Source organism: Ascaphus truei, chromosome 14 (genome assembly GCF_040206685.1).
Source record: "Ascaphus truei isolate aAscTru1 chromosome 14, aAscTru1.hap1, whole genome shotgun sequence".
Taxonomy (NCBI): Eukaryota; Metazoa; Chordata; class Amphibia; order Anura; family Ascaphidae; genus Ascaphus; species Ascaphus truei.
The window spans coordinates 56257099-56285051 of NC_134496.1; the positions used below are offsets into that span (position 1 = coordinate 56257099).

The 27953-nt window shown below is 47.3% G+C and overlaps 1 protein-coding gene across 1 annotated transcript in view; it reads right to left on the bottom strand.

Annotated features, from left to right (window-relative positions):
• LOC142466201 (putative cation-transporting ATPase 13A4) overlaps positions 1-27953 on the bottom strand; it is a 74319-nt gene that overhangs the window by 3374 nt on the left and 42992 nt on the right. Inside the window, exons 21-26 of the mRNA XM_075571081.1 lie at positions 27036-27115; positions 16850-16892; positions 16522-16631; positions 14346-14442; positions 13038-13110; positions 2634-2805 (exon numbers count right to left, since the gene is read on the bottom strand). Coding sequence (XP_075427196.1) covers positions 2634-2805; positions 13038-13110; positions 14346-14442; positions 16522-16631; positions 16850-16892; positions 27036-27115 — 575 coding nt within the window. The remainder of the gene's footprint in view (positions 1-2633; positions 2806-13037; positions 13111-14345; positions 14443-16521; positions 16632-16849; positions 16893-27035; positions 27116-27953) is intronic.

The following is a 27953-nucleotide window of genomic DNA, read 5'->3' on the forward strand; positions in this document are numbered from 1 at the left end:
ACAATGGCGTTGCTACCAGATGGTACATACAATGGCGTTGCTACCAGATGGTACATACAATGGCGTTGCTACCAGATGGTACATACCATGGCGTTGCTACCAGATGGTACATACCATGGCGTTGCTACCAGATCGTACATACAATGGCTTTGCTACCAGATGGTACATACAATGGCATTGCTACCAGATGGTACATACCATGGCTTTCCTACCAGATGGGACATACAATGGCTTTGCTACCAGATGGTACATACAATGGCTTTGCTACCAGATGGTACATACAATAGCTTTGCTACCAGATGGTACATACAATGGCTTTGCTACCAGATGGTACATACAATGGCTTTGCTACCAGATGGTACATACCATGGCATTGCTACCAGATGGTACATACCATGCTTTGCTACCAGATGGTACATACAATGGCATTGCTACCAGATGGTACATACAATGGCATTGCTACCAGATGGTACATACAATGGCTTTGCTACCAGATGGTACATACAATGGCTTTGCTACCAGATGGTACATACAATGGCGTTGCTACCAGATGGCACATTCTGTACAATGGCGTTGCTACCAGATGGCACATTCTGTACAATGGCTTTGCTACCAGATGGTACATTCTGTACAATGGCGTTGCTACCAGATGGTACATTCTGTACAATGGCTTTGCTACCAGATGGTACATTCTGTACAATGGCGTTGCTACCAGATGGTACATTCTGTACAATGGCTTTGCTACCAGATGGTACATTCTGTACAATGGCTTTGCTACCAGATGGTACATACCATGCTTTGCTACCAGATGGTACATACAATGGCATTGCTACCAGATGGTACATACCATGGCTTTGCTACCAGATGGGACATACAATGGCTTTGCTACCAGATGGTACATACAATGGCTTTGCTACCAGATGGTACATACAATAGCTTTGCTACCAGATGGTACATACAATGGCTTTGCTACCAGATGGTACATACAATGGCTTTGCTACCAGATGGTACATACCATGGCATTGCTACCAGATGGTACATATCATGCTTTGCTACCAGATGGTACATACAATGGCATTGCTACCAGATGGTACATACCATGGCTTTGCTACCAGATGGTACATACAATGGCATTGCTACCAGATGGTACATACAATGGCATTGCTACCAGATGGTACATACCATGCTTTGCTACCAGATGGTACATACAATGGCATTGCTACCAGATGGTACATACCATGGCTTTGCTACCAGATGGTACATACAATGGCTTTGCTACCAGATGGTACATTCTGTACAATGGCGTTGCTACCAGATGGTACATACAATGGCTTTGCTACCAGATGGTACATACAATGGCATTGCTACCAGATGGTACATACCATGGATTTGCTACCAGATGGGACATACAATGGCTTTGCTACCAGATGGTACATACAATGGCTTTGCTACCAGATGGTACATACAATAGCTTTGCTACCAGATGGTACATACAATGGCTTTGCTACCAGATGGTACATACAATGGCTTTGCTACCAGATGGTACATACCATGGCATTGCTACCAGATGGTACATACCATGCTTTGCTACCAGATGGTACATACAATGGCATTGCTACCAGATGGTACATACCATGGCTTTGCTACCAGATCGTACATACAATGGCATTGCTACCAGATGGTACATACAATGGCTTTGCTACCAGATGGTACATACAATGGCTTTGCTACCAGATGGTACATACAATGGCGTTGCTACCAGATGGCACATTCTGTACAATGGCTTTGCTACCAGATGGCACATTCTGTACAATGGCTTTGCTACCAGATGGCACATTCTGTACAATGGCTTTGCTACCAGATGGTACATTCTGTACAATGGCTTTGCTACCAGATGGTACATTCTGTACAATGGCGTTGCTACCAGATGGTACATACAATGGCGTTGCTACCAGATGGTACATTCTGTACAATGGCTTTGCTACCAGATGGTACATACAATGGCGTTGCTACCAGATGGTAGATTCTGTACAATGGCTTTGCTACCAGATGGTACATTCTGTACAATGGCTTGCAGCCCAATGAAGTTTCATCTCTGAATCGACGCTATCGCACTTTATAGAACACAAGGCCCTCAGAGAAGGGAACTGATTCAAATGATCAGAACCTCATCTAAATGTGATTCTGTTAAACAGGTACAAAGAATCACGCTTTCCATTCACGACAGGCAGTGACGGATTTCCCATTAGGCCCGGGCCTCGGGCGGCACCGTAATGGGGCAGCAAATTCTGTTTTGTCTCTTTTTATCCCATATACAGGGGCCTCGCTCTTTTCCCCACTGATTGCCGGGGGAGAGTGTGGGGCCCCTGAAAGGGTCTCTTACCTTCTTTTTCGCGCTACCCTCCTCCTTCTGCAGCATTGCGGCATCAAATGACAATGCAATGTTGCCATGACAACGTGACATCACAGGGTGTCTTGTTGTCATGGAAACGCTTCATCACGTGATGTCATGGTGTAATTTGATGCCGTAACACTGCAGGAGGAGGTGGCCCTGCGGCAAAAATGGTAAGTGTCTATGGGCGACAAAATGTGAAATCCGCCACTGATTACAAGATCAAGTAAAGTGAGAGTACCTGTAGTCGGAAGTGCTGTACCATGGCTGCTGCTGCACCAGTACAAGGCCACAAATCTGAATGGCCAGAGCGAGAAGTACATTCAGGATCACTGAAAGCAGCAACGGTGGCGAGATCAGCTGTGCCGGAGGTCGGTATGGTGCCAGCTTTGGATAGGCATGAGTTAAACTCACTGCAATTAAATAAAACACTGCCTTCTATGAATGTAATATAGATTACACCGTCTGCGTGATATCAAGGAATATGTTAATGTGTGAAAAGGACAAATCTGGACAGGAGAACTGAATAAGTACTGTTTCTGTAACTTTACACAAGCCATAACCCAACGAATATAGTGTGTGCGTTTACACGGTTATGTAACTTTAAAATATTGCGCTGCTTTACAAACATGGTATCTCTTCATTTACTGCGCACAATATAATGACTAAACAAGACCTTCTATAACTGAACACATCTGTAAAACACTGAAACAAAGACAGACACCTGTCTAAATGTCTCAATACCTTGCAATCGCAATTCCACTTTTTCTGAAAGAAAGGTTAAACAACATACTTTTTGTGAAAGAAAGGTGAACCTAAAACATATACTAAGCGCTCAACCTATTTACATATACGTGATGCTCAACAAACATAAATGCAGATCAGTGTAATGATAACAGATATTGTGAGAATGATTATCCCTAATTGTGCAAGGATAAACCAATAATGCAAAGAGACCCCACAATCACCAAGAGTGAATGGGGGGGGGGGCTGCCTATGAATATACAACAGGAAGATCCATGAGGCTAGAGACAAATTAGCAAACAAAGAGAAAAAGGTCCTTGGCGCACTACCAGGTATAATAAACCTGATGGGCAAGTTCCCAGTTCTCTGAATGAAGGAACAGTTTGTAGATCTTTCAGAAATTCTTTGCTGGTGAATGTATATCTGAAATCAGACAAAACAAAAGAACCATTGCGCAGTACAGGCATAACCCGGTGTAAGGACACTCACTTTAAGTACACTCGCGAGTAAGCACATCTCGCCCAATAGGCAAACTGCATCTCACGCATGCGCCGGTCAGCACATTCTGAACAGCAATACCGGCTCCCTACCTGCACCGAAGCTGTGCGCAAGCGGGGAGACTATAGAGCCTGTTACAAATGCGTTATTTACATCAGTTATGCATGTATAGGACGATTGCAGTACAGTACATGCATCGATAAGTGGGAAAAAGTAGTGCTTCACTTGAAGTACATTTTCGCTTTACATACATGCTCCGGTCCCATTGTGTACGTTAATGCGGGGTATGTATATATATATGCGTACGTTAATGCGGGGAATGCCTGTATGTATATATACGTACGTTAATGTGGGGTATGCTTGTATGTATATATGCGTACGTTAGTGCGGGGTATGTATGGATATATGCGTACGTTAATGCGGGGTATGCCTGTATGTATATATGTGTACGTTAATACGGGGTATTCCTGTATGTATATATGTGTACGTTAATGCGGGGTATGCCTCTATGTATATAAGCGTACGTTAATGCGGGGTATGCCTGTATGTATATATGCGTACGTTAATGCGGGGTATGCCTGTATGTATATATGCGTACGTTAATGTGGGGTATGTATGTATATAAGCGTACGTTAATGCGGGGTATGCCTGTATGTATATATGCGTACGTTAATGCGGGGTATGCCTGTATGTATATATGCGTACGTTAATGCGGGGTATGCCTGTATGTATATATGCGTACGTTAATGCGGGGTATGTATGTATATATGCGTACGTTAATGCGGGGTATGTATGTATATATGCGTACGTTAATGCGGGGTATGCCTGTATGTATATATGCGTACGTTAATGCGGGGTATGTATGTATATATGCGTACGTTAATGCGGGGTATGCCTGTATGTATATATGCGTACGTTAATGCGGGGTATGTATGTATATATGCGTACGTTAATGCGGGGTATGCCTGTATGTATATATGCGTACGTTAATGCGGGGTATGTATGTATATATGCGTACGTTAATGCGGGGTATGCCTGTATGTATATATGCGTACGTTAATGCGGGGTATGTATGTATATATGCGTACGTTAATGCGGGGTATGCCTGTATGTATATATGCGTACGTTAATGCGGGGTATGTATGTATATATGCGTACGTTAATGCGGGGTATGCCTGTATGTATATATGCGTACGTTAATGCGGGGTATGTATGTATATATGTGTACGTTAATGCGGGGTATGCCTGTATGTATATATGCGTACGTTAATGCGGGGTATGCCTGTATGTATATATGCGTACGTTAATGTGGGGTATGCCTGTATGTATATAAGCGTACGTTAATGCGGGGTGTGCCTGTATGTATATATGCGTACGTTAATGTGGGGTATGCCTGTATGTATATATGCGTACGTTAATGTGGGGTATGCCTGTATGTATATAGGCGTACGTTAATGTGGGGTATGCCTGTATGTATATATGCGTACGTTGATGTGGGGTATGCCTGTATGTATATATGCGTACGTTAATGTGCGGTATACCTGTATGTATATATGCGTACGTTAATGTGGGGTATGCCTGTATGTATATATGCGTACGTTAATGTGGGGTATGCCTCTATGTATATATGCGTACGTTAATGTGGGGTATGCCTGTATGTATATATGCGTACGTTAATGTGGGGTATGCCTGTATGTATATATGCGTACGTTGATGTGGGGTATGCCTGTATGTATATATGCGTACGTTAATGTGGGGTATGCCTCTATGTATATATGCGTACATTAATGTGGGGTATGCCTCTATGTATATATGCGTACGTTAATGTGGGGTATGCCTGTATGTATATATGCGTACGTTAATGTGGGGTATGCCTGTATGTATATATGCGTACGTTAATGTGGGGTATGCCTGTATGTATATATGCGTACGTTTATGTGGGGTATGCCTGTATGTATATATGCGTACGTTAATGTGGGGTATGCCTGTATGTATATATGCGTACGTTAATGTGGGGTATGCCTGTATGTATATATGCGTACGTTAATGTGGGGTATGCCTCTATGTATATATGCGTACGTTAATGTGGGGTATGCCTGTATGTATATATGCGTACGTTAATGTGGGGTATGCCTCTATGTATATATGCATACGTTAATGTGGGGTATGCCTGTATGAATATATGCGTACGTTTATGTGGGGTATGCCTGTATGTATATATGCGTACGTTAATGTGGGGTATGCCTGTATGTATATATGCCTTCCTTAAAAGTGGGGTATGCCTGTATGTATATATGCGTACGTTTATGTGGGGTATGCCTGTATGTATATATGCGTACGTTAATGTGGGGTATGCCTGTATGTATATATGCGTACGTTTATGTGGGGTATGCCTGTATGTATATATGCGTACGTTTATGTGGGGTATGCCTGTATGTATATATGCGTACGTTTATGTGGGGTATGCCTGTATGTATATATGCGTACGTTAATGTGGGGTATGCCTGTATGTATATATGCGTACGTTAATGTGGGGTATACCACGCAGCTGCTAACTACTTACATGAAAGTAGGTAGCAAGAGGCCTTGAAAGGTATCTTTAGCTGGTGCTCTGGTGTATGAGACTGGATAGCGGTGGGTCTTCAGGTGGTGAGAGTTGCCCTCTCCACAAGGATCAATCACAGTCACGGAAGATACATAAAATAATAAAAATGCCAATGGTGTGCACCGTAACAACATTTAATAAAACAATTAAGACCAACAGCAAATGCACTCACGTGCTATGTGACCTGGCAACAGGATTACAACGTGCCGTCCGCAGGCTTGAGAAGGTGGCTGCGCGGTGTGTAGGGAGGCTTGGTCTTTTGCGTCTATTTCCTACTCGCAGCCGCGACTCGGAGCGCCAGGTCCACCTCAGATGACGTCACTAAACACCGCCGCTCCTCTCCTCAGCCGGCTCGCGCACGCAGTAACACGTAAAGTCTAAGCTCCACCCTACGCGCGTTTCGTGACTACTGACGTCACTTCCTCAGGGGTAATTCCCCATAGACGCGGCGCAATTGTACACCAGGGGTAGTCAGGGGAGCGTAGCCTCCGCACAGTACGCCCTGAGCGCCCTAAGAGGGTGGCGTAAGATGGGTGCCTAGCTATAGCTGTTCTAGTCCCTTAAGGCAGATAGTGTGTGGCAACTGGGGGGGTTAGCCTGTTAACTTGTCCAGGGCCCGCACTATGAGTGGCCAAAAGTAGGGACGCCCATACTTAGGGAGATGCCCGGTACACTAGCCAGCACCCACATAAAACGCACCACAGAGACAGGGAGTTCTGCCGAGCCTGGGGTATGCCACCTCATATCAGTGGGCACAGTCAGAAAGCATGCAGAGAGCATCAGGGAGTGTAAGGAGCAAGTGGAGGTCCGTCAGTGTCTAGGAACGTGTTACACCGTAGACACTGAGAATAGTGCACATTTACATGTGGTGGGCTCATCGAAGATGGCGGCCGTCACTACATGTGCTCCGCGCAGCAAAGAAGAATCCAAAATGGTGACAAACGCGCAATCCACAGCCCAGCAGTTAGCAGCCGACCTAAAATGTCGATTCCCACCAATCCTGGAGCGCCCACGTGAATCGTGCAAAGAGACTGTATGTGAAATGTGGCGGGAGATGTGCAGGCGTTTGGCGCAAACCCAGATCCCCTGCAAGAGGGGCGGAGCGAAAGCCGAAAGCCCACCCACCTGTACTGTGACTGACCAACAAACCAGGCCACGTCACACTTAAAGAAGGAGTGCCCCGCCTCTTGTTTCCACCGGGAGGGGGCACAAGGAGAGCCAATCAGAGACGTCCTCCCCAGCAAAGGGAGGGACCGGAAGCGAGAGCGAGGAGCTTCACTTCTGCCTGACATTCGAAGAGCAAGGAGCTGAAAGACTGAACTGTTCCACCCCTGAGCAAAAGATGTCCGAACTGAGCACCACGATCTACCAGCTACCGGGAGGTTTACTGGTAGTGGAGGTGGAGGAACACGAATACCTCCGGTGTCTGTGCGTCCACTGCAGGATACCCGGAGCGGTCCCAAGCACCAAGGCACGATGCCCTCAATGTGGCACGTACTACTGTGGCCTAACGAGCCATGGCCACTGATCGAGACCCCGCGGGGTGCCTTTCCGGGAACACTAACGGAGGTGGCGGATACGAAAGACAAGGCTGCCCTAGTTCCCCGTTTCAACCATGCAGGAAGAACCAAGGCCCAGCCAGCTACAGAGCCGAGAGAACTGTCGGCGGAGAAGAGTGCGACCGCAGTGGAGGTACCGGAGCGGGCCCGTTTCGTACCAATACCCACTAGCTGTATCGCCGAAGAACCCAGTGACTCCCTTGCGGTGGATCCGATAGTAATATCCTCGGAGGAAGAGGTTGGCGTACCCTCGGTGGCGATGCAACCACCGGCGAACCACCCCAGCGGTAATAAAGAGGGGCAGACGAGTCCAGACACCTTCCGACGGCGAGCGCTGGTGCGGCCTGAGGCCCGTAGCAGTCCCACGGCCGTAGTGACTCCCAGTGCGGCGGAGAGGACGTCCGAGACGACTCCGGAGGACCCTGAGTACATCAGCCTGGAGCGGTAAGGAGACTCCACCACCCCCTTCCTTCCGCCTGGCGAAGACGGCACCCGCAGAGGACGAGAAGGATAGGCTTGCGGCCTATTTGTCCGTCCGCGAACCGGAATCTCCACCACCGCCCCTTCCGGTTTTCGACGCACTTCCGGTGCGTGACCACGGAGCGGATGGAGATTCCGCGGGCACCGGGCGATGACGTCACTTCCGGGTCCGACGGGAAACGGGGCCCGGGAGCGCTGTTCTCCCTACGGAGAGTAGCCATGGCAGCCGCAATGGCCACCCTGAAGAGCCAAGGCCCATCCAGAGAAGCGCGAAGCATGGCGGATAGAACAACCAAGAAAGCGCCCACTGGTCGCAGTATTACCTGCTTGCTGGACACTGACGTGAACATTGCCCCAGGCCCAACCCCTAGCTCCATCGCCCCGGCCACTGCCCCTGCCCCGTCACGAGTGTTGTCACCGGGACCTAGCGGGGATAAATTAAGCAAGTACCCCAAATATTCCAGAGATGTACGGGATTGGGAATTGAGCGACGAGGAGTCTGATGGGGAAATACCATATGACAATGTGATACGTGTGCCTAACCCTGTGCCTTTTTCTCCTACAGCTAGAGGGAGGGCCCGAGGGTCCCACACTCCAGCAGAGGCTGGGTCTGTCAGTGAGGTGGTTCACAAGATGAACCCTACCGTGTATATCAACGCCAAAGGGAGGAGAGATTGCTCGCGCTCTACAGAGGCGGGGACGTCCGGTGTCTCATCCCAAGCAGAGTCAGAGGTAGAGGGCCCTAGCCCCTTATCAGAGTACGAGCACCGTGACAAGTGGTGGGCCCCCTTATTCACTGGGTACCACGAAGGTATGGACCGCACCAGGTTCCTGTTAATCAGGAACAATGTAGTTGATTATTGTTGGGCGGCGGGTGCCTATACTCCTCAGGAGGTGGCGGACGAAATAGACCACAGGTATCGGGAGATAGAGCAGAAGCTAATTCTTCCCAGGGGCCCAGTATTTTGTACGATGACATTGCCCCTACAGAACCAGAGTTCTGGGTACTGCCAAGCAGGGCGGGTCGCCATAAGAAACTCATGAAGTTGAGCAGGGCAGACAGAGCCATAGTGGCTAGGTACCGGCAGTCCCATGGGTACGAATACCCCTATGTGCCCGAGCCTATAATGCAGGAGATTGAGGAGCAAAGAGACAGTTGGCTCCGAGAAGCCGTGCAAGAATATTTGAGGACAAAATGTAGTAAAGCAGGTTACCATAATGAGGACCGGATAAGTGAGTTGGTCAGGATCTGGAGTATAGGACGGTGCATATACATGCGCAGCATCATATATCGGCCAGAGCATGGGTCGGTACAGTCCTTCTTTGTGACCATTACGGATCACAATGGAAGAAAAGTAAGGAAACCTGATCCGAATCATTATTATTAGGGTTCTCCCCGTTGGGAGTAACCGGGTTTCTCGTGATACTACCTCATGTGGTATATGTTATGCTTAACAAACTGCCATGATGTGTTTTGTTTCCCAGGTTTGTTCACCGCAGGATGGTACTGCTAAAGTTAGGTCCAAGTGGGGACCATTGGATTACACCAGAGGGAGAGTGTAGCCCCCTGTAAACAGAACGGGCTATATATCTTTCTCCTACTGTGGTAAGTCCTGTTAAGGGCAGGCGCCAGTAGTAATCATGGGTTTTCCCCCTTCACGCCCTGCCTCGAGTGATAGATGCAGGCCCCTGACTCTGCTGCAGGCATGAGACAGAGGGGAGGTCCTGCTGACATCATGAGGGGTGGGGCTGACTCTATTTAGTGGCCAGTTCCTGTGAGCTCTTGGCTGTTGTTCCTCTCCCTGTTATGTGAGAGGTGGAGGAGAGAAGTTCTGTCCTGGGACCAGAGATAGAGCCTACGGTCCCATGAGTTGGGAGAGTAAGCAGAGCTAGAGTGGACCAATGCCCCTCACCCTACTGAGGGGGTGAGGGGGAGAATCTACCCCCACCCAGAGCATATCCTCTGAGGTGGGCATTGGGGGTATTGAGGCCCCCACAGACCATCCTGCAGGAGTACAGGCTGGAGGAGAGGAGACGAGGAGGAGGTCTGGTGTACCTTTGGAGTGCCTTGGTATATAACCTGTCGTGTACTACTGCTGCTGTGTGCCAGATAAGAGACAATAAAGACCTTGCTGATTTGACATAAGACTGTGTGATTCTGGAGCATTCACCCTGGGACCAGGGTTCTTCTTCTATAAGGGTCCTACCCCACATCCCTGGGAAGTTATAGAAGATGGAGGCGCTGCATTACTAAGGAAATGGAGGCAACTACCTCAGAAGCCTGGTCCTGTGTCCCCAACATCACCGCGGGAAGCTCAGGCCCTCCTGTTACCTGCAGGTACGCACCACTCAAGCACATGTAGCCAGCCCTCACTACACCCTAGATATAGCATCTGTGTCTGGGGGGTGGGGGGAATATGGGTTACACATACATATCCCGCATTAACGTACGCATATATACATACAGGCATACCCCGCATTAACGTACGCATATATACATACAGGCATACCCCGCATTAACGTACGCATATATACATACAGGCATACCCCACATTAACGTACGCATATATACATACAGGCATACCCCGCATTAACGTACGCATATATACATACAGGCATACCCCGCATTAACGTACGCATATATACATACAGGCATACCCCGCATTAACGTACGCATATATACATACAGGCATACTCCGCATTAACGTACGCTTATATACATACAGGCATACCCCGCATTAACGTACGCATATATACATACAGGCATACCCCGCATTAACGTACGCATAGATACATACAGGCATACCCCGCATTAACGTACGCATATATACAGGCATACCCCGCATTAACGTACGCATATATACATACAGGCATACCCCGCATTAACGTACGCATATATACATACATACCCCGCATTAACGTACGCATATATACATACAGGCATACCCCGCATTAACGTACGCATATATACATACATACCCCGCATTAACGTACGCTTATATACATACATACATACCCGCATTAACGTACGCATATATACATACATACATACCCCGCATTAACGTACGCATATATACATACATACCCCGCATTAACGTACGCATATATACATATATACATACCCGCATTAACGTACGCATATATACATATATACATACCCCGCATTAACGTACGCATATATACATACAGGCATACCCCGCATTAACGTACGCATAGATACATACAGGCATACCCCGCATTAACGTACGCATATATACAGGCATACCCCGCATTAACGTACGCATATATACATACAGGCATACCCCGCATTAACGTACGCATATATACATACATACCCCGCATTAACGTACGCATATATACATACAGGCATACCCCGCATTAACGTACGCATATATACATACATACCCCGCATTAACGTACGCATATATACATACATACATACCCGCATTAACGTACGCATATATACATACAGGCATACCCCGCATTAACGTACGCAAATATATACATACAGGCATACCCCGCATTAACGTACGCAAATATATACATACAGGCATACCCCGCATTAACGTACGCATATATACATACATACCCTTCATTAACATACTCATATATACATACAGGCATACCCTGCATTAACGTACGCATATATACATACAGGCACACCCCGCATTAACGTACGCATATATACATACATACCCCGCATTAACGTATGCATATATACATACATACCCCGCATTAACGTACGCATATATACATACAGGCATACCCCGCATTAACGTACGCATATATACATACATACCCCGCATTAACGTATGCATATATACATACATACCCCGCATTAACGTACGCATATATACATACATACCCCGCATTAACGTACGCATATATACATACAGGCATACCCCGCATTAACGTACGCATATATACATACATACCCCGCATTAACGTACGCATATATACATACATACCCCGCATTAACGTACGCATATATACATACAGGCATACCCCGCATTAACGTACGCATATATACATACAGGCATACCCCACATTAACGTACGCATATATACATACAGGCATACCCCGCATTAATGTACGCAATGGGACCGGAGCATGTATGTAAAGCGAAAATATACTTAAAGTGAGTGTCCTTACACCGGGTTATGCCTGTACTGCGCAATGGTTCTTTTGTTTTGTCTGATTTCAGATATACATTCACCAGCAAAGAATTTCTGAAAGATCTACAAACTGTTCCTTCATTCAGAGAACTGGGAACTTGCCCATCAGGTTTATTATACCTGGTAGTGCGCCAAGGACCTTTTTCTCTTTGTTTGCTAAAATACTTTTTGTGACTGAGAAGATTTATAGAAATAGACTTAACTGTGTTACGAGCTGGGCCGCCAGCGGAAACCCTGCGGCCAGGACAAATAAAAGGAACAAGTCCCCACTCCCACCCCACAAACACACACTACACTGGGGGTCCCTGAGGCGGGAGAAGGAGATATTGTTCTGGAGGTGGGGGGGAAGGAGAAGGAATACTTGTGGACCTGGGGGGAGATGGTAGTTTTGTATCTGGGGGTAGTTATGGACCTGCAGGGTGGAGGAGATACTGTATGGGCCTGGAGGGTAGAAAAGATAATGGCCTGGCAGTTGGGGTTGGGGGAGATATGGAGTCCCAGCTGCTACCTCCCCCCCAGACAGCCCTTCCCCTCTCTTAGCAGCCCTGGACACAAGCACATAGGTCAGCTGATGAGAAACGTACTTGTTAGGGAGACCAGTATAGTGATGCCCACATCCTGGATAAGGTATTGGTAAAGACCTACCATTTTCAATTGCTGAAAAATACAAGTTAGATCAGACCTTTAACATAAAACTAGCACACGCTGTAATTCCTCTATCTATGCCGGACAGACGGTCTCTACAGGCAAAGAACCTTTTACCAACAAAACACAGTTTAGTATTTGTATTTGTATGTATGTACGTGTATAATCTATATTACATGGTCACAGATTATTATTTGTATGTATGTACATGTATAATCTATATTACATGGTCACAGATTAGTATTTGTATGTATGTGCGTGTATAATCTATATTACATGTTCACAGATTAGTATATGTATGTACGTGTATAATCTATATTACATGGTCACAGATTAGTATATGTATGTATGTACGTGTATAATCTATATTACATGGTCACAGATTAGTATATGTATGTACGTGTATAATCTATATTACATGGTGACAGATTAGTATATGTATGTATGTACGTGTATAATCTATATTACATGGTCACAGATTAGTATATGTATGTATGTACATGTATAATCTATATTACATGGTCACAGATTAGTATATGTATGTATGTACGTGTATAATCTATATTACATGGTCACAGATTAGTATATGTATGTATGTACGTGTATAATCTATATTACATGGTCACAGATTAGTATTTGTATGTATGTACGTGTATAATCTATATTACAAGGTCAGGGCCGTCGACAGATTTCCTTTTGCCCAGGAATAGAGTTTTCACCGGGCCTCCCCCTCCCCCCGGCCCTCCCCCCGGCCCTCCCCTCCCCCCTGTCCTTCCCCTCCCCCCGGTCCTCCCCCTCCCCCCGGCCCTCCCCTCCCCCCTGTCCTCCCCCTCCCCCCTCTGTCCTCCCCCTCCCCCCTCTGTCCGGGCCCCACGTGTCCCGGCTGCTCTCCACTGTCGGCGGCCCCGAACCTGGCATATATAATAAGGAAACAGTCCCTGTGCAAACACGTTGTGCAGCCAGTGACAGTACTCTCATAGCAGAAATCTGCTCGTTCCATAAAGTTCTGTACAATTTCCTCTATTAAAAGGTGTCGCATTTAACAAACGTTGTTGATTTTCTAAACAGAGAGAGCTTCCAGCTGTGGGGAACACAGCGAATAATAGTACAGTGTGCACATTGGTGTAATAGGCACATATATCCTCTTCCTGCCGGAGAGTCGTGCAATGCACCAGCCCCTGAATGGGACGCTATAGCAGGCAGGGACCCCCCGCTTTATACGGACAAGTCAATGTGTTATAACATACCCAGTAAAGTAGCAGCAAACAGATAAACTGTATCATGGCATACAGAGTTATGTATTTAAAGACAGCAAAGGAAGTGACAAGAGTGGCTCGACCTTCCCTGTTCAGAGAAAATAAATGCATAATACAGAGTAATTATTTCCTGCAGTGTTCATCAGGAGGAGCTGGAGCAGAGGGTCACTTTATCTCACTGTGCCTCGGGTACACAGTATTACATTGTAAGCTCAACCTTATCTATGCTGCATTTACTACAGGTGTTATATTATTATTATTATTATTATTATTATTATCAATATTATTATCATTTTCTACTGCACATCACTATTATTACTATGAGGCCTTGTGCTCTGTTATTATAGCAAATACATGATATACAACCCTAGGAGTACACAGAGTAACCCGTTACAATGCACTGATAGCTTAGCGATTAACCCATATTATGCTGGCACCTTGTCCCCCAAACACATCCTGCTCTTTTTTTTAAACATTTTTCTGCTGTTAAAAACTTGATTTTCCTTATTTCTAGCTTCTGGGGTTACCATGGTAACTACAATGTGCTCAGGGGGGCTTCATTTTAACACTTAATATTCCGGGCGCTTATATCTCCTAAAGGAAGTAACAGCTTTGGAAAGGAGAAGAAATAGAGAAACATCCTGTAATGGAGAACTCATTTTTAAAGCTCAAAAATAAGTTCTTTCCTTGAGAAAGGCCGGAGGGACAGCCCAAACGCTGGGATATTTCTGACATGAAATACAGGTTTAGAAGATCGTCTCTGTGCCTATTTCCAAGTTTAAAGTAAAAAACGACACAAAAGAACCGGCGATCAGCACAGAGCAGCAGCACAGAGCAGCACAGACAGCAGCACAGAGCAGCAGCACAGAGCAGCACAGACAGCAGCACAGAGCAGCAGCACAGACACCAGCACAGAGCAGCAGCACAGAGCAGCACAGACAGCAGCACAGAGCAGCAGCACAGAGCAGCACAGACAGCAGCACAGACAGCAGCACAGAGCAGCAGCACAGAGCAGCACAGACAGCAGCACAGAGCAGCAGCACAGAGCAGCAGCACAGACACCAGCACAGAGCAGCAGCACAGAGCAGCACAGACAGCAGCACAGAGCAGCAGCACAGAGCAGCAGCACAGACAGCAGCACAGAGCAGCACAGACAGCAGCACAGAGCAGCAGCACAGAGCAGCACAGACAGCAGCACAGAGCAGCAGCACAGAGCAGCACAGACAGCAGCACAGAGCAGCAGCACAGACAGCAGCACAGAGCAGCACAGACACCAGCACAGAGCAGCAGCACAGATAGCAGCACAGAGCAGCACAGACAGCAGCACAGAGCAGCACAGACAGCAGCACAGAGCAGCACATACAGCAGCACAGAGCAGCACAGACAGCAGCACAGAGCAGCAGCACAGACAGCAGCACAGAGCAGCAGCACAGACAGCAGCACAGAGCAGCAGCACAGAGCAGCACAGACAGCAGCACAGAGCAGCAGCACAGACAGCAGCACAGAGCAGCAGCACAGGCAGCAGCACAGAGCAGCAGCACAGACAGCAGCACAGAGCAGCAGCACAGAAAGCAGCACAGAGCGACAGCACAGACAGCAGCACAGAGCAGCAGCACAGACAGCAGCACAGAGCAGCAGAGTAGCAGCACAGAGCAGCACAGAGCAGCACAGACAGCAGCACTGAGCAGCAGCACAGACAGCAGCACAGACAGCAGCACAGAGCAGCACAGAGCAGCAGCACAGACAGCAGCACAGGCAGCAGCACTGAAGACAGCAGCACAGAGCAGCAGCAGACAGCCGCACAGAGCAGCAGAGCAGTAGCACAGAGCAGCAGCAGCACAGACAGCAGCACCAGGCAGCAGCACAGACAGCAGCACAGAGCAGCAGCAGGCAGCAGCACAGCAGCAGCGTTGACATTTATTTGATAGTAATGAAGGAGTTCTTGATATTTTTCTTTCTGAATTGGCTTCTTTTATATCTTTGGCATTACACGACAGGAATTTTCAAGACTTGTTACTGTATCTCAGAAATATAAAATGGTTTGAAACTACCAAGAAATAGAGCAGTTTCTGGACAGCAGGAGCAGCGATATGAAGGCGTGGTACATAAACCTATGTTGGGGTCACTTGGCGAGGTGCGGGGATATTACAGAATGACTCGTACGTACCTGATGAGATGGGGAACACACTGAATGTTTGCAGTGCGTGACGTGAATGGTGAAGCCACGGAGGCCTCTTGTTCTGACAGAGAAATACCAGCATGGGCCACCTTTAAAGCCTATAAAATAAATCATATTGTTAATGCCTTAGGGACGGACACACAAAGGAAGCGCTTCAAATTAGGGGAAACAGCCGCAGATTCCACGAGGTTATTATTATTATTATCTAATTCACATTTTCCCCGTGATCCAAAAGAAGCAGATGTTTGGCAAAACCAGCATGTCTTTTATAAAGAACGTTAAATCCATCGTATGACTCTAATTTGTATTTACTTACTCCGCAATCATTGGCTCCATCTCCACACATAGCCACATAGTAACTGTAAAAAAGAGACGAAGTAAAAGTATTTCATTGTTGTTCAGCATAATGCTAAAGACAGGTCACATTGTTACCATGTAATGATAATGAGCCGAGTCTCGTGTCTTACTCAGCCAGATAATCGCTCGTGTAAAATACATTTGCTCCAGCCTGGATGGGCAGAGTTTCTCCAGTGTGTCAAAAAGTTGTTGAAGCTCACCCCCTCCCACATTTAGATGGTTAAAAGCTCACTCCAAAGCATCTCCCACTCTCAGGGGAACTTGCCTGCTTGCAGTATGATTGTGACAAATCTAATACAGAGTGCTTTTCCTGGTAATGTACAGGTTAATAAAAGCTTCAATCAGACTTAGAACTTTGCAACTAATTTTGACAGATTTATTATAAATCATTCTTCCTGGCAATGCACAGGTTATTAAGAATTTATATTAGTGTTAGGGACCCTTGAGATGTGGTCTGCCGTGCAGTGGCTCAGGGGCTTACAACAATTTGGCCAAAATGTTAAACTAAAAGACCATTTTATTTAATAGATATCTATACATATATATTTAGGCACTGTACCGTGTATACGTTTCACTGGATGTGCACTGAGCTCTGTCTGTGTTTCATGTTCTGTCTCTGGTTTTAAAAAAGTTCTGTACCAACAGAAAGGCTAAAGCTGAAAGCCCATAGCCCATATTTGCCAAGTGGTGCTTTGTGATTAGACATCAGGCCGTTTAAAGTGAATGTGCTGCCAGTGCCGGAAGGTATCTTATGTCTTAGAACAAGGGGGCGCAAACTTTTTTCCCTGCGCCCCCCTGCCGGCTGTCCCTTCACTCCCGCGCCCCCCCCAACCCCAATGTACCCACGCTCCGGCGTAATGACGTCACGTTGCCATAGCAACGTGACATCACATGACTTCGCAGCGTCATTTTGACGCCGCGTTGCCTTGGCGACGCAGGGAGGAAGCCGCCGGAGCCACGGTAAGTTAGGTTTACAGAGGCCCTGCAGCTCCCCCGGCACTTAATTTAAGTGCCTTCGGGAAGCGCGCGGGGCCTCTGTAAACCCCGCGCCCCCCGTCGGCAGTCTCGCGCCCCCCCTGGGGGTCGCGCCCCTCAGTTTGCGCACCGCTGGCTTAGAACCATGGCTCAATGTATTTGGCCTTCAGTGCCATTTGTAACAATTTCCAGTACATTGTTTCCACCAGGGCCCCACTACTATTATGAGCCTTATGTTCACATAGTTGATGCTCTGTGACCGACCTTTAACTCACATCTCTTGTATCTCTCCAGTTGTGTATTACACATTATATATATATATATATATAATTAATCTGGTCTGTAACTGTTTAATTCGCCCATAATATATATTTTCTTTAACTGTGCATGCTATGTCTTGTATATAATGTATAACCTGCTCACTTATGTAACTGTATTTGTAACCATGTGTAAATTGTCTTATCTCTATGCCCAGGACATACTTGAAAACGAGAGGTAACTCTCAATGTATTACTTCCTGGTAAAATATTTTATAAATAAATAAATAAATAATACACTTCTCCCCGTTATGTGTTATTTATTTGTTATCAATATGATTGTCACGTGTATTACTGCTGTGAAGCGCTATATACATTAATGGCGCTACATAAATAAAGACATACATACATACATACATACATACATACATACATACATACATACATACATGGGTCAGGGTATATCCCTATTTTATCTGTAGAGCTCCTAAATCCTTTTCGGTTACCAGGGAATCAGTTAGAAATTAGGACATGGTAGAGATGCAATACAAAGTATAACTGGAGTCAGGCAATGTATTGTGAGTCCCAGTTACAGAATATAACTTTTTACGTTGGGTATTGTTGTGTTTCTTAATGACTAATCTAATCTGGGTACATTCTCTCCTACCTTGTCATACAGTCTGTGAACACAAAGGTTTAATGATGGATACAGGTTACTCTAACCCCTGTCCCTGTGTATGCATCCTACCACTGTCTGCACTAAATGTTTATTAAATCCATATTTTCTAATGTAAAAGTGGTAAACTGAGTCAAGAAAAGAAAAACGGCCAAATTCAGACCGGCAGGTGGTGAAATGATACTTGTGCAGGAAACACACTTCAAAAAGGCAAATACCCCAATATTTTCCGACTATCACTATAATCAAGTACTGGCAATCAAAAACTATTTACTCCATGTATAAAAATAAAAAAAACCTTCTATATACATATATATAGAATCCAATGCACAATTTGTGTCTTCTATCAAATATAGAACATTTTTGATTTACTTACCTGCGTGCTGTCCCTTGATGTCGTGTTGCAACCGGTATCGTATGGTCTATACATATATATATATATATATATATATATATAAAATATAATAAAATATATAATATATATATATAGGTTTTTTTATTTTTATACATGGAGTAAATTGTTTTTGTTGTTTCCCTGGAATGGGACATCTCTGGGACATTACCTACAGTAGTTGGGAGGAACGCTCCCCCCTAAACCTGGCGAGGGGGACTTTCATGTCATCACTCAGGGGTTGGTGTATCATCCTTTTTTGTGCTGTTTCTGCACAGCTGCTGGAACATTGAACATACTACATACATGTATACTCAATGTTTTGCGTGTTTTGTTGATCCCGATAAAGATGCAGAAGCACTGAAACTCTGATAATAATAAATAGGAATCGAATCACAATAGTGTTGCCCAGCGTTCAGTTGTTCTGTATTGTATCATTGATTCTGTATTGCCAGTGGTTCTGTATTATGTCAGTGGTTCTGTATTGTATCAGTGGTTCTGTATTGTGTCAGTGGTTCTGTATTATGTCAGTGGTTCTGTATTGTATCAGTGGTTCTGTATTGTATCAGTGGTTCTGGCAGCACAAGGAGCTGTGAGGTCCCGCCTTTATAATAATAATAGCATGTTCTTGTATAGCGCTGCTAGTTTTATGTAGCGCTTTACAGAGACATTTTGCAGACACAGGTCCCTGCCCCATGGAGCTTACAATCTATGTTTTTGGTGCCTGAGGCACAGGGAGATAAGGTGACTTGCTCAAGGTCACAAAGACACCAGGAATTTAACCAGGTTCCCCTGCTTCAAACTCAGTGCCAGCCAGTGTCTTTACTCAATGAGCCACTCCTGCATTCTTTCCTGTCACTGCATCTCCACTGAAACAGCCCTCACCAGAATAACTAATTACGTCCATGCTGCCAAAGACAGAGGTCATTACACTCTGCTCATATTACTCGACCTCTCTGCAGCATTTGATACCGTGGACCACCCTCTTCTCCTTCACATTCTCCACACTCTTGGTATTCGTAACAAAGCTCTATCCTGGATTTCCTCTTACCTCTCCCATCGTACTTTCAGTGTCTCTTCTGCTAACACCTCCTCTCCTCTATCGATCTCTCTGTGTGGGTACCCCAGGTGTCTGTCCTGGTACCTCTTCTCTTTTCTCTTTACCCACTCTCTCTAGGTGACCTAATCACATCTCTTGGGGTCAAATATCACCTCTATGCTGACGACACACAAATTTCCTTTTCTACCCCTGACCTTACACCTGCTGTACAGACCAAAATTTCTGAATGTCTCTCTGCGATATCATCCTGGATGGCCCTCCGCCGCCTTAAACTTAACATGGCAAAAACAGAGCTCCTCATATTTCCTCCCAAACCTGGCCCTACTACCTCCTTCCACATTACTGTTGGAAGTTCAGTCATTCACCCAGTAGCACAAGTGCGCTGTCTAGGGGTCACACTCAACTCCTCTCTCACATTCTCCTCTCACATTCAAAAAGTAGCTAAAACCTGTAATTTTTTCCTCCACAGTATTACAAAGATACAACGTTTTCTCTGTTTCTCGACTGCAAAAACTCTGACTCAGGCCCTCATTCTCTCCCGTCTCGACTACTGTAACCTCCAGCTGTATGGCCTTTCTGCCTCTCACCTGTCTCCCCTACAATCTATCCTAAACCCTGCTGCCAGAGTCATTCTACTCTTTCCTAAATCTGTCTCAGTGTCGCCCCTGCTTAAATCCCTCTCCTGGGTTCCTATCAAATCCCGTATCGCACATTCAATTCTCCTCCTCACTTTTAAAGCTTTACACTCTTCTGCCCCTCCTTACATCTCAGCCCTAATTTCTCGGTATAGACTATTCCGACTCTTGCGTTCTGCTCAAGGATGTCTTCTCTCTACCCCCTTTGTATCTAAAGCCCTTTCCCGCCTTAAACCTTTCTCACTGACTGCCCCACACCTCTGGAATGCCCTTCCCCTCAGTACCCGACTAGCACCCTCTCTACCCACCTTTAAGACCGAACTCAAAACACACTTGCTTAAGGAAGCATATGAGTAGCTCTATAAGTGATAGTTTTACACTGTATACATAAACCTTGGCCCCATGCAGACGCACTTACCAGAACGCCCTCCTAATGTTATTAATTAAATTGTAAGCTCGTCGGAGCAGGGACTCCCTGTCCAAAATGTTACTGTTATGTCTGAAGCACTTCTCCCCGTTATGTGTTATTTATTTGTTATCAATATGATTGTCACGTGTATTACTGCTGTGAAGCGCTATATACATTAATGGCGCTACATAAATGAAGACACATACATACATACATACATACATACATACATACATACGTCAGGGTATATCCCTATTTTATTTGTAGAGCTCCTAAATCCTTTTCGGTTACCAGGGAATCAGTTAGAAATTAGGACATGGTAGAGATGCAATACAAAGTATAACTGGAGTCAGGCAATGTATTGTGAGTCCCAGTTACAGAATATAACTGGAGTCAGGCAATGTATTGTGAGTCCCAGTTACAGAATATAACTGGAGTCAGGCAATGTATTGTGAGTCCCAGTTACAGAATATAACTTTTTACTTTGGGTATTGTTGTGTTTCTTAATGACTAATCTGGGTACATTCTCTCCTCCCTTGTCATACACAGTCTGTGAACACAAAGGTTTAATGATGGATACAGGTTACTCTAACTCCTGTCCCTGTGTATGCATCCTGCCACTGTCTGCACTAAATGTATATTAAATCCACATTTTTTAACGTAAAAGGGGTAAACTGAGTCAAGAAAAGAAAAACGGCCAATTCAGACCGGCAGGTGGTGAAATGATACTTGTGCAGGAAACACACTTCAAAAAGGCAAATACCCCAATATTTTCCGACTATCACTATAATCAAGTACTGGCAGATGTAAGATAAGTGGAGTAATGATACTGAGAGTAATGATACTCGTACATACAAATCTCCCATTTGAAGTTAAAGATTACAAACTAGATTCAGAGGGGAGGTACCTGCTAAGTAAGAGTTGTTCTGAAGGATTTTATTTTGAATAATCTCCCCTGAGAGCACATTGGCAGCTATTAATTGGTAAGAACACAAGTGTGTAATACGGGGAGAGCCTCATAAAAAAAACTCTACAGAAATTCAGAAATAGAGGCGTTTGTTCCCAAAATCCAACAATTAGAAATAAAGCATAAGATAAAACAGACGATCCCTGACGCACTCAGACACGCTTACGAAAGCATTGTTCCATTCGTTCAGAAGACACCCCAATTTACCATCCCCAAATGTTAGACGCACACATGACTGTTATTCCAAGCCAGAAAAATATATTGTATTATTATGCGACGGCTATAGGCCAATATAGCTGTTAAATTATAAACTAAAATTTTAGCAAATAAGCTAAAAGAATTCCCAGCGCAGAGGATTAATTTGGATCAGGCGGGTTTTACAGCAGGTAGAGAAGCCAGGGACAGTATGAGAAAGCTAATCGATTGAACACATTGCGCACAGATAACATCCACCCCTGCAATGTTTCTCTCCATGGATGAGGAGAAGGTCTGCGCCAGAGTCGGCTCGGCATACTATACCATGTAGGAGTTGCTATAGATGTAAAGTTGCTGTATACCAGCCTGACTGCACGGAGGATGAAGGTGTACAGATCTCTGTCGGACTAGTTTGCAATTACTAATGAAACAAGACAGGGGTGTCCATTGATATTTGCCTCAGTGGTGGAACCCGTAGGCAACAATATAAAATGTAATCCATTTAAAAGCAGGTACACGAATAGGACCCAAAAATGAAGCTCACAGATGATATACTCCTAACTTTGACAACCCCACTAGTATCAATGCTGAATGTCGTGACAGAGATACATTCATTTAGTGAACTCTCTCATTTTAAAGTCAATCTAACAAAATCAGTGATATTAAATACCCTTCTGGCTATAAGAATGTTATCCTCACTAAAAGAAGCCTTTCCCTTTAAATGGAATGATTTAGCAGTAAAATATCCAGCAGGTAAACGTGCCCTACACCAGCAGCGCCAATCCACTGTCATGTTCCTAGACTAATTACAATAATGTGGTTACAAACTATTTGAGAGTGTGGGACAATCTGAGTATTTCATGGATCAGCCATATTAATGTGATTAAAATGAACATTCTCCCACGATTCCTATACCTAATACAAACTGTTTCTATTAAATTGGCACAGTATTTTATCAACAAGCTGCAGGCAGTGGTGAATAGTTTTATATGGGAAGGCGCAGAGAGAGTGGGAGCGCGGCACAGGGAGGGAGCGCGGCACAGAGATGGAGGGAGCGCGGCACAGAGAGGGAGCGCGGCACAGAGAGGGAGCGCGGCACAGGGAGGGAGCGCGGCACAGAGAGGGAGGGAGCGCAGCACAAAGAGCGGGAGCGCGGCACAGAGAGTGGGAGCGCGGCACAGAGAGGGAGCATGGCACAGGGAGGGAGGGAGCGCGGCACAGAGAGGGAGGGAGCGCGGCACAGAGAGAGTGGGAGCGCGGCACAGGGAGGGAGCGCGGCACAGAGAGGGAGGGAGCGCGGCACAGAGAGGGAGGGAGCGCGGCACAGAGAGTGGGAGCATGGCACAGAGAGTGGGAGCGCGGCACAGAGAGGGAGCGCGGCACAGAGGGAGGGAGCGCGGCACAGAGATGGAGGGAGCACGGCACAGAGAGTGGGAGCGCGGCACAGAGAGGGAGCGCGGCACAGAGAGGGAGCATGGCACAGAGAGTGGGAGCGCGGCACAGAGAGGGAGCATGGCACAGGGAGGGAGCGCGGCACAGAGATGGAGGGAGCACGGCACAGAGAGGGAGGGAGCGCGGCACAGAGAGTGGGAGCGCGGCACAGAGAGGGAGCATGGCACAGGGAGGGAGCGCGGCACAGAGAGTGGGAGCGCGGCACAGAGAGGGAGCATGGCACAGGGAGGGAGCACGGCACAGAGATGGAGGGAGCACGGCACAGAGAGGGAGGGAGCGCGGCACAGAGAGTGGGAGCGCGGCACAGAGAGGGAGCATGGCACAGGGAGGGAGCGCGGCACAGAGAGTGGGAGCGCGGCACAGAGAGGGAGCATGGCACAGGGAGGGAGCGCGGCACAGAGAGGGAGGGAGTGCGGCACAGAGAGTGGGAGCGCGGCACAGAGAGGGAGCATGGCACAGGGAGGGAGCGCGGCGCAGAGAGGGAGGGAGCGCGGCACAGAGAGGGAGGGAGCATGGCACAGGGAGGGAGCGCGGCACAGAGAGGGAGGGAGCGCGGCACAGAGAGGGAGGGAGCGCGGCACAGAGAGGGAGGGAGCGCGGCACAGGGAGGGAGCATGGCACAGGGAGGGAGCACGGCACAGAGATGGAGGGAGCACGGCACAGAGAGTGGGAGCGCGGCACAGAGAGTGGGAGCGCGGCACAGGGAGGGAGCGCGGCACAGAGAGTGGGAGCGCGGCACAGAGAGTGGGAGCGCGGCACAGAGAGGGAGCGCGGCACAGAGATGGAGGGAGCACGGCACAGAGAGTGGGAGCGCGGCACAGAGATGGAGGGAGCGCGGCACAGAGAGTGGGAGCGCGGCACAGAGAGTGGGAGCGCGGCACAGGGAGGGAGCGCGGCACAGAGAGTGGGAGCGCGGCACAGAGAGTGGGAGCGCGGCACAGGGAGGGAGCACGGCACAGAGATGGAGGGAGCACGGTACAGAGAGTGGGAGCGCGGCACAGAGAGGGAGCATGGCACAGGGAGGGAGCGCGGCACAGAGAGGGAGGGAGTGCGGCACAGAGAGCGGGAGTGCGGCACAGGGAGGGAGCGCGGCACAGGGAGGGAGCGCGGCACAGAGAGCGGGAGCGCGGCACAGAGAGCGAGGGAGCGCGGCACAGAGAGCGGGAGCGCGGCACAGAGAGCGGGAGCGCGGCACAGAGAGCGAGGGAGCGCGGCACAGAGAGCGGGAGCGCGGCAGAGAGAGGGAGCGCGGCACAGAGAGGGAGCGCGGCACAGAGAGAGGGAGCACGGCACAGAGAGCGGGAGCGCGGCACAGAGAGCGGGAGCGTGGCACAGAGAGCGGGAGCGCGGCACAGAGAGGGAGCGCGGCACAGAGAGCGGGAGTGCGGCACAGGGAGGGAGCGCGGCACAGAGAGGGAGCGCGGCACAGAGAGGGAGCGCGGCACAGAGAGCGGGAGCGCGGCACAGAGAGCTGGAGCGCGGCACAGAGAGCTGGAGCGCGGCACAGAGAGGGAGCGCGGCACAGAGAGGGAGCGCGGCACAGAGAGCGGGAGCGCGGCACAGAGAGCGGGAGCGCGGCACAGGGAGGGAGCGCGGCACAGAGAGCGGGAGCGCGGCACAGAGAGCGGGAGCGCGGCACAGAGAGCGGGAGCGCGGCACAGAGAGCGGGAGTGCAGAGAGCGGGAGCGCGGCACAGAGAGCGGGAGTGCAGAGAGCTATATAAAGAAATGCATGCATGTGATAATCTGTCTAGCTGACTTTGTGCAAAGCACACGGTCTCTTTAGATGTGGCCGTGGTTCAGTGGGTAAATAGGCAGATGAAGATAATAAAAACTTTAAACCCCAGGGAAGGACAGGCACATAACATTTCCCAATGTATCGCCTGCACCACGAGCTCTGTGATGTATCTGTGACAGTGGCCTCCTGGGTACCATGAGGTAGGGGTTTGCCTTTCATAGAGTTTCATTTGAAAGCACGTCCTGCTCAGGATCCCTGTGCTGTGTTGTTTCAGATGACTGGGGACGATTATCCAGAAGAGAATATTATTGGATATTTAAATTGGATACGATGATCCCTAATTTATTTAACATTTATAAAAATGTTTTACCAGGAAGTAATACATTGAGAGTTACCTCTCGTTTTCAAGTATGTCCTGGGCACAGAGTTATGATGACAAATACATAGTTACATTAAATGAACAGGGTTATAAATGATATACAAGACATTGCATGCACAGTTAAAGATAATACAGTATATGTTATAGGCGTATGTAGCAGTTATAGTTACTAATGGTTATAGTTATAGTTACATATGGGAATATGGACATACTGACGTATGATACCCAGTGAAGCTACAGGGTTTAAATCTCCCTCCTGGATTGAACATGGCTGCTAATCCGTTGGTTGCAGCTTCCTACTGGATGATGACTGGTGGCCTTATGAAGTTCTCCATGAAGGAGCACCAGTACCTTCACCGGTAGATATCTCAGGAACCAGGGGCTACCTGGAGCTGGAGATAAAGCGGTTGACCTCCGGACGACCTCTAGGTTCCAGTTATGTAAAAAAAAAAAAATCACATTTTGGTGGGATTGCTCTTTTAAAATATTGATATTGAGTACTATAGTGCAGGGGTGTGCTAACTTTCCCCGCCTGCGCTCCCCCCCTGCGCTCCCCCGCCTGCTCGCGTCCCCCTCCTTACCTTCTCTTCGGCATCAAATAATGCACGGGGTCATGTGACGCCGTGTTGCAGAAGACAATGTAAGGGACGTTGCAGAGGCCTCCCGTGATACCCCGGCATTAATTTAAATGTCTTGGGAGAAGAGCGTGGGGCCTCTGTAACCCCCCGCGCTCCCCCCTGAAAAATCTTGCACGCCCCCCACTTTGCACATCCCTGCTATAGAGTATCATCACACCAAGCTCTGCAGTAATATACTCAATATGCTTGGACTTAAAGCACTGCAGAAGTTACATGATGTGTAAAGATGTTAGGTTTGAGTTCATTAAGCGGTGGTGCGGAGCCTAGAACTGGCACTAACTGCCTTTGACTTAAATTCCAGTTGGTGCCAGATTTGGAGGTGATACGCCCCATTGATGCTTAGCAAACCTCCCCCTTAGAGTTTGTCAACTTACTCCATTTTTTGAAATTCTTCTATGAGGTTGGATTTCTGTCCGGGAGACATTCTCGCAAAGATGGTCCCATTCAGCAACAACTGCCGCAGAAGTACAAATATCCGTAAGAAACATTTAGAAATAACCAGATAAATGTACAGTTAACAAAATACTGACTTCATATCATTCCTTTACGTGTAGAATCTATCAAAGGGTTATACAGACATGATAATATATCTTTATTCTCTATAAACTCTCCCTATGTACCACTTAGATTGTAAGCTCTTCTGGACAGGGATTATTTTTTTTATTACTTAAATTTTTTATTGCGCATTTTTGTACATACTAAATAAGGTAAACACAACATACTACACAAAAGAAAGGGGGATACAGTAATGCAAATAAACTGGTTGTGGGACAATAGAGAAGAGGGTCTCTCTCTCTCTCTCTCGCCCCCCCCCCCCCCCAATCGCAGATTGGCCCCTCCAGGGAAATACCACACTGGTTACACATGGCTATAGTGTGGTGCACCTGCTGGCTCACAGGACTCCTGAGTCTCCCGCTTGATGGTGTTATGGGGAAGGTCAGGACAGGCTTCTGGGGACATACCCAGTACGTACTCACGGTGACAGCGCCTCCATCTATTGCAGGCCCCAGGATATGGGGTGGAATCCCTGGAATAGAACGTCCCACTCAGGGATGAGAGATTCCAGTCTCACAACCGCTCCTTTATAAATCAGGAACACTTTATTGCACCAACAGCATACACTGGAGCAGCATACACAGCAGTACAGTAACACAGGAACACAGGGGTTCTCCTGCAGGAGGGACCTGGCCTTACACTCCCAGTCAGGGCCCTGGAAGCAGGCCTAGCTCTTCCACTACCCCCTATCATAGTAGTGGGAACAGTCTACCCGCCTCTCCCCTAAGGGAGGCCCC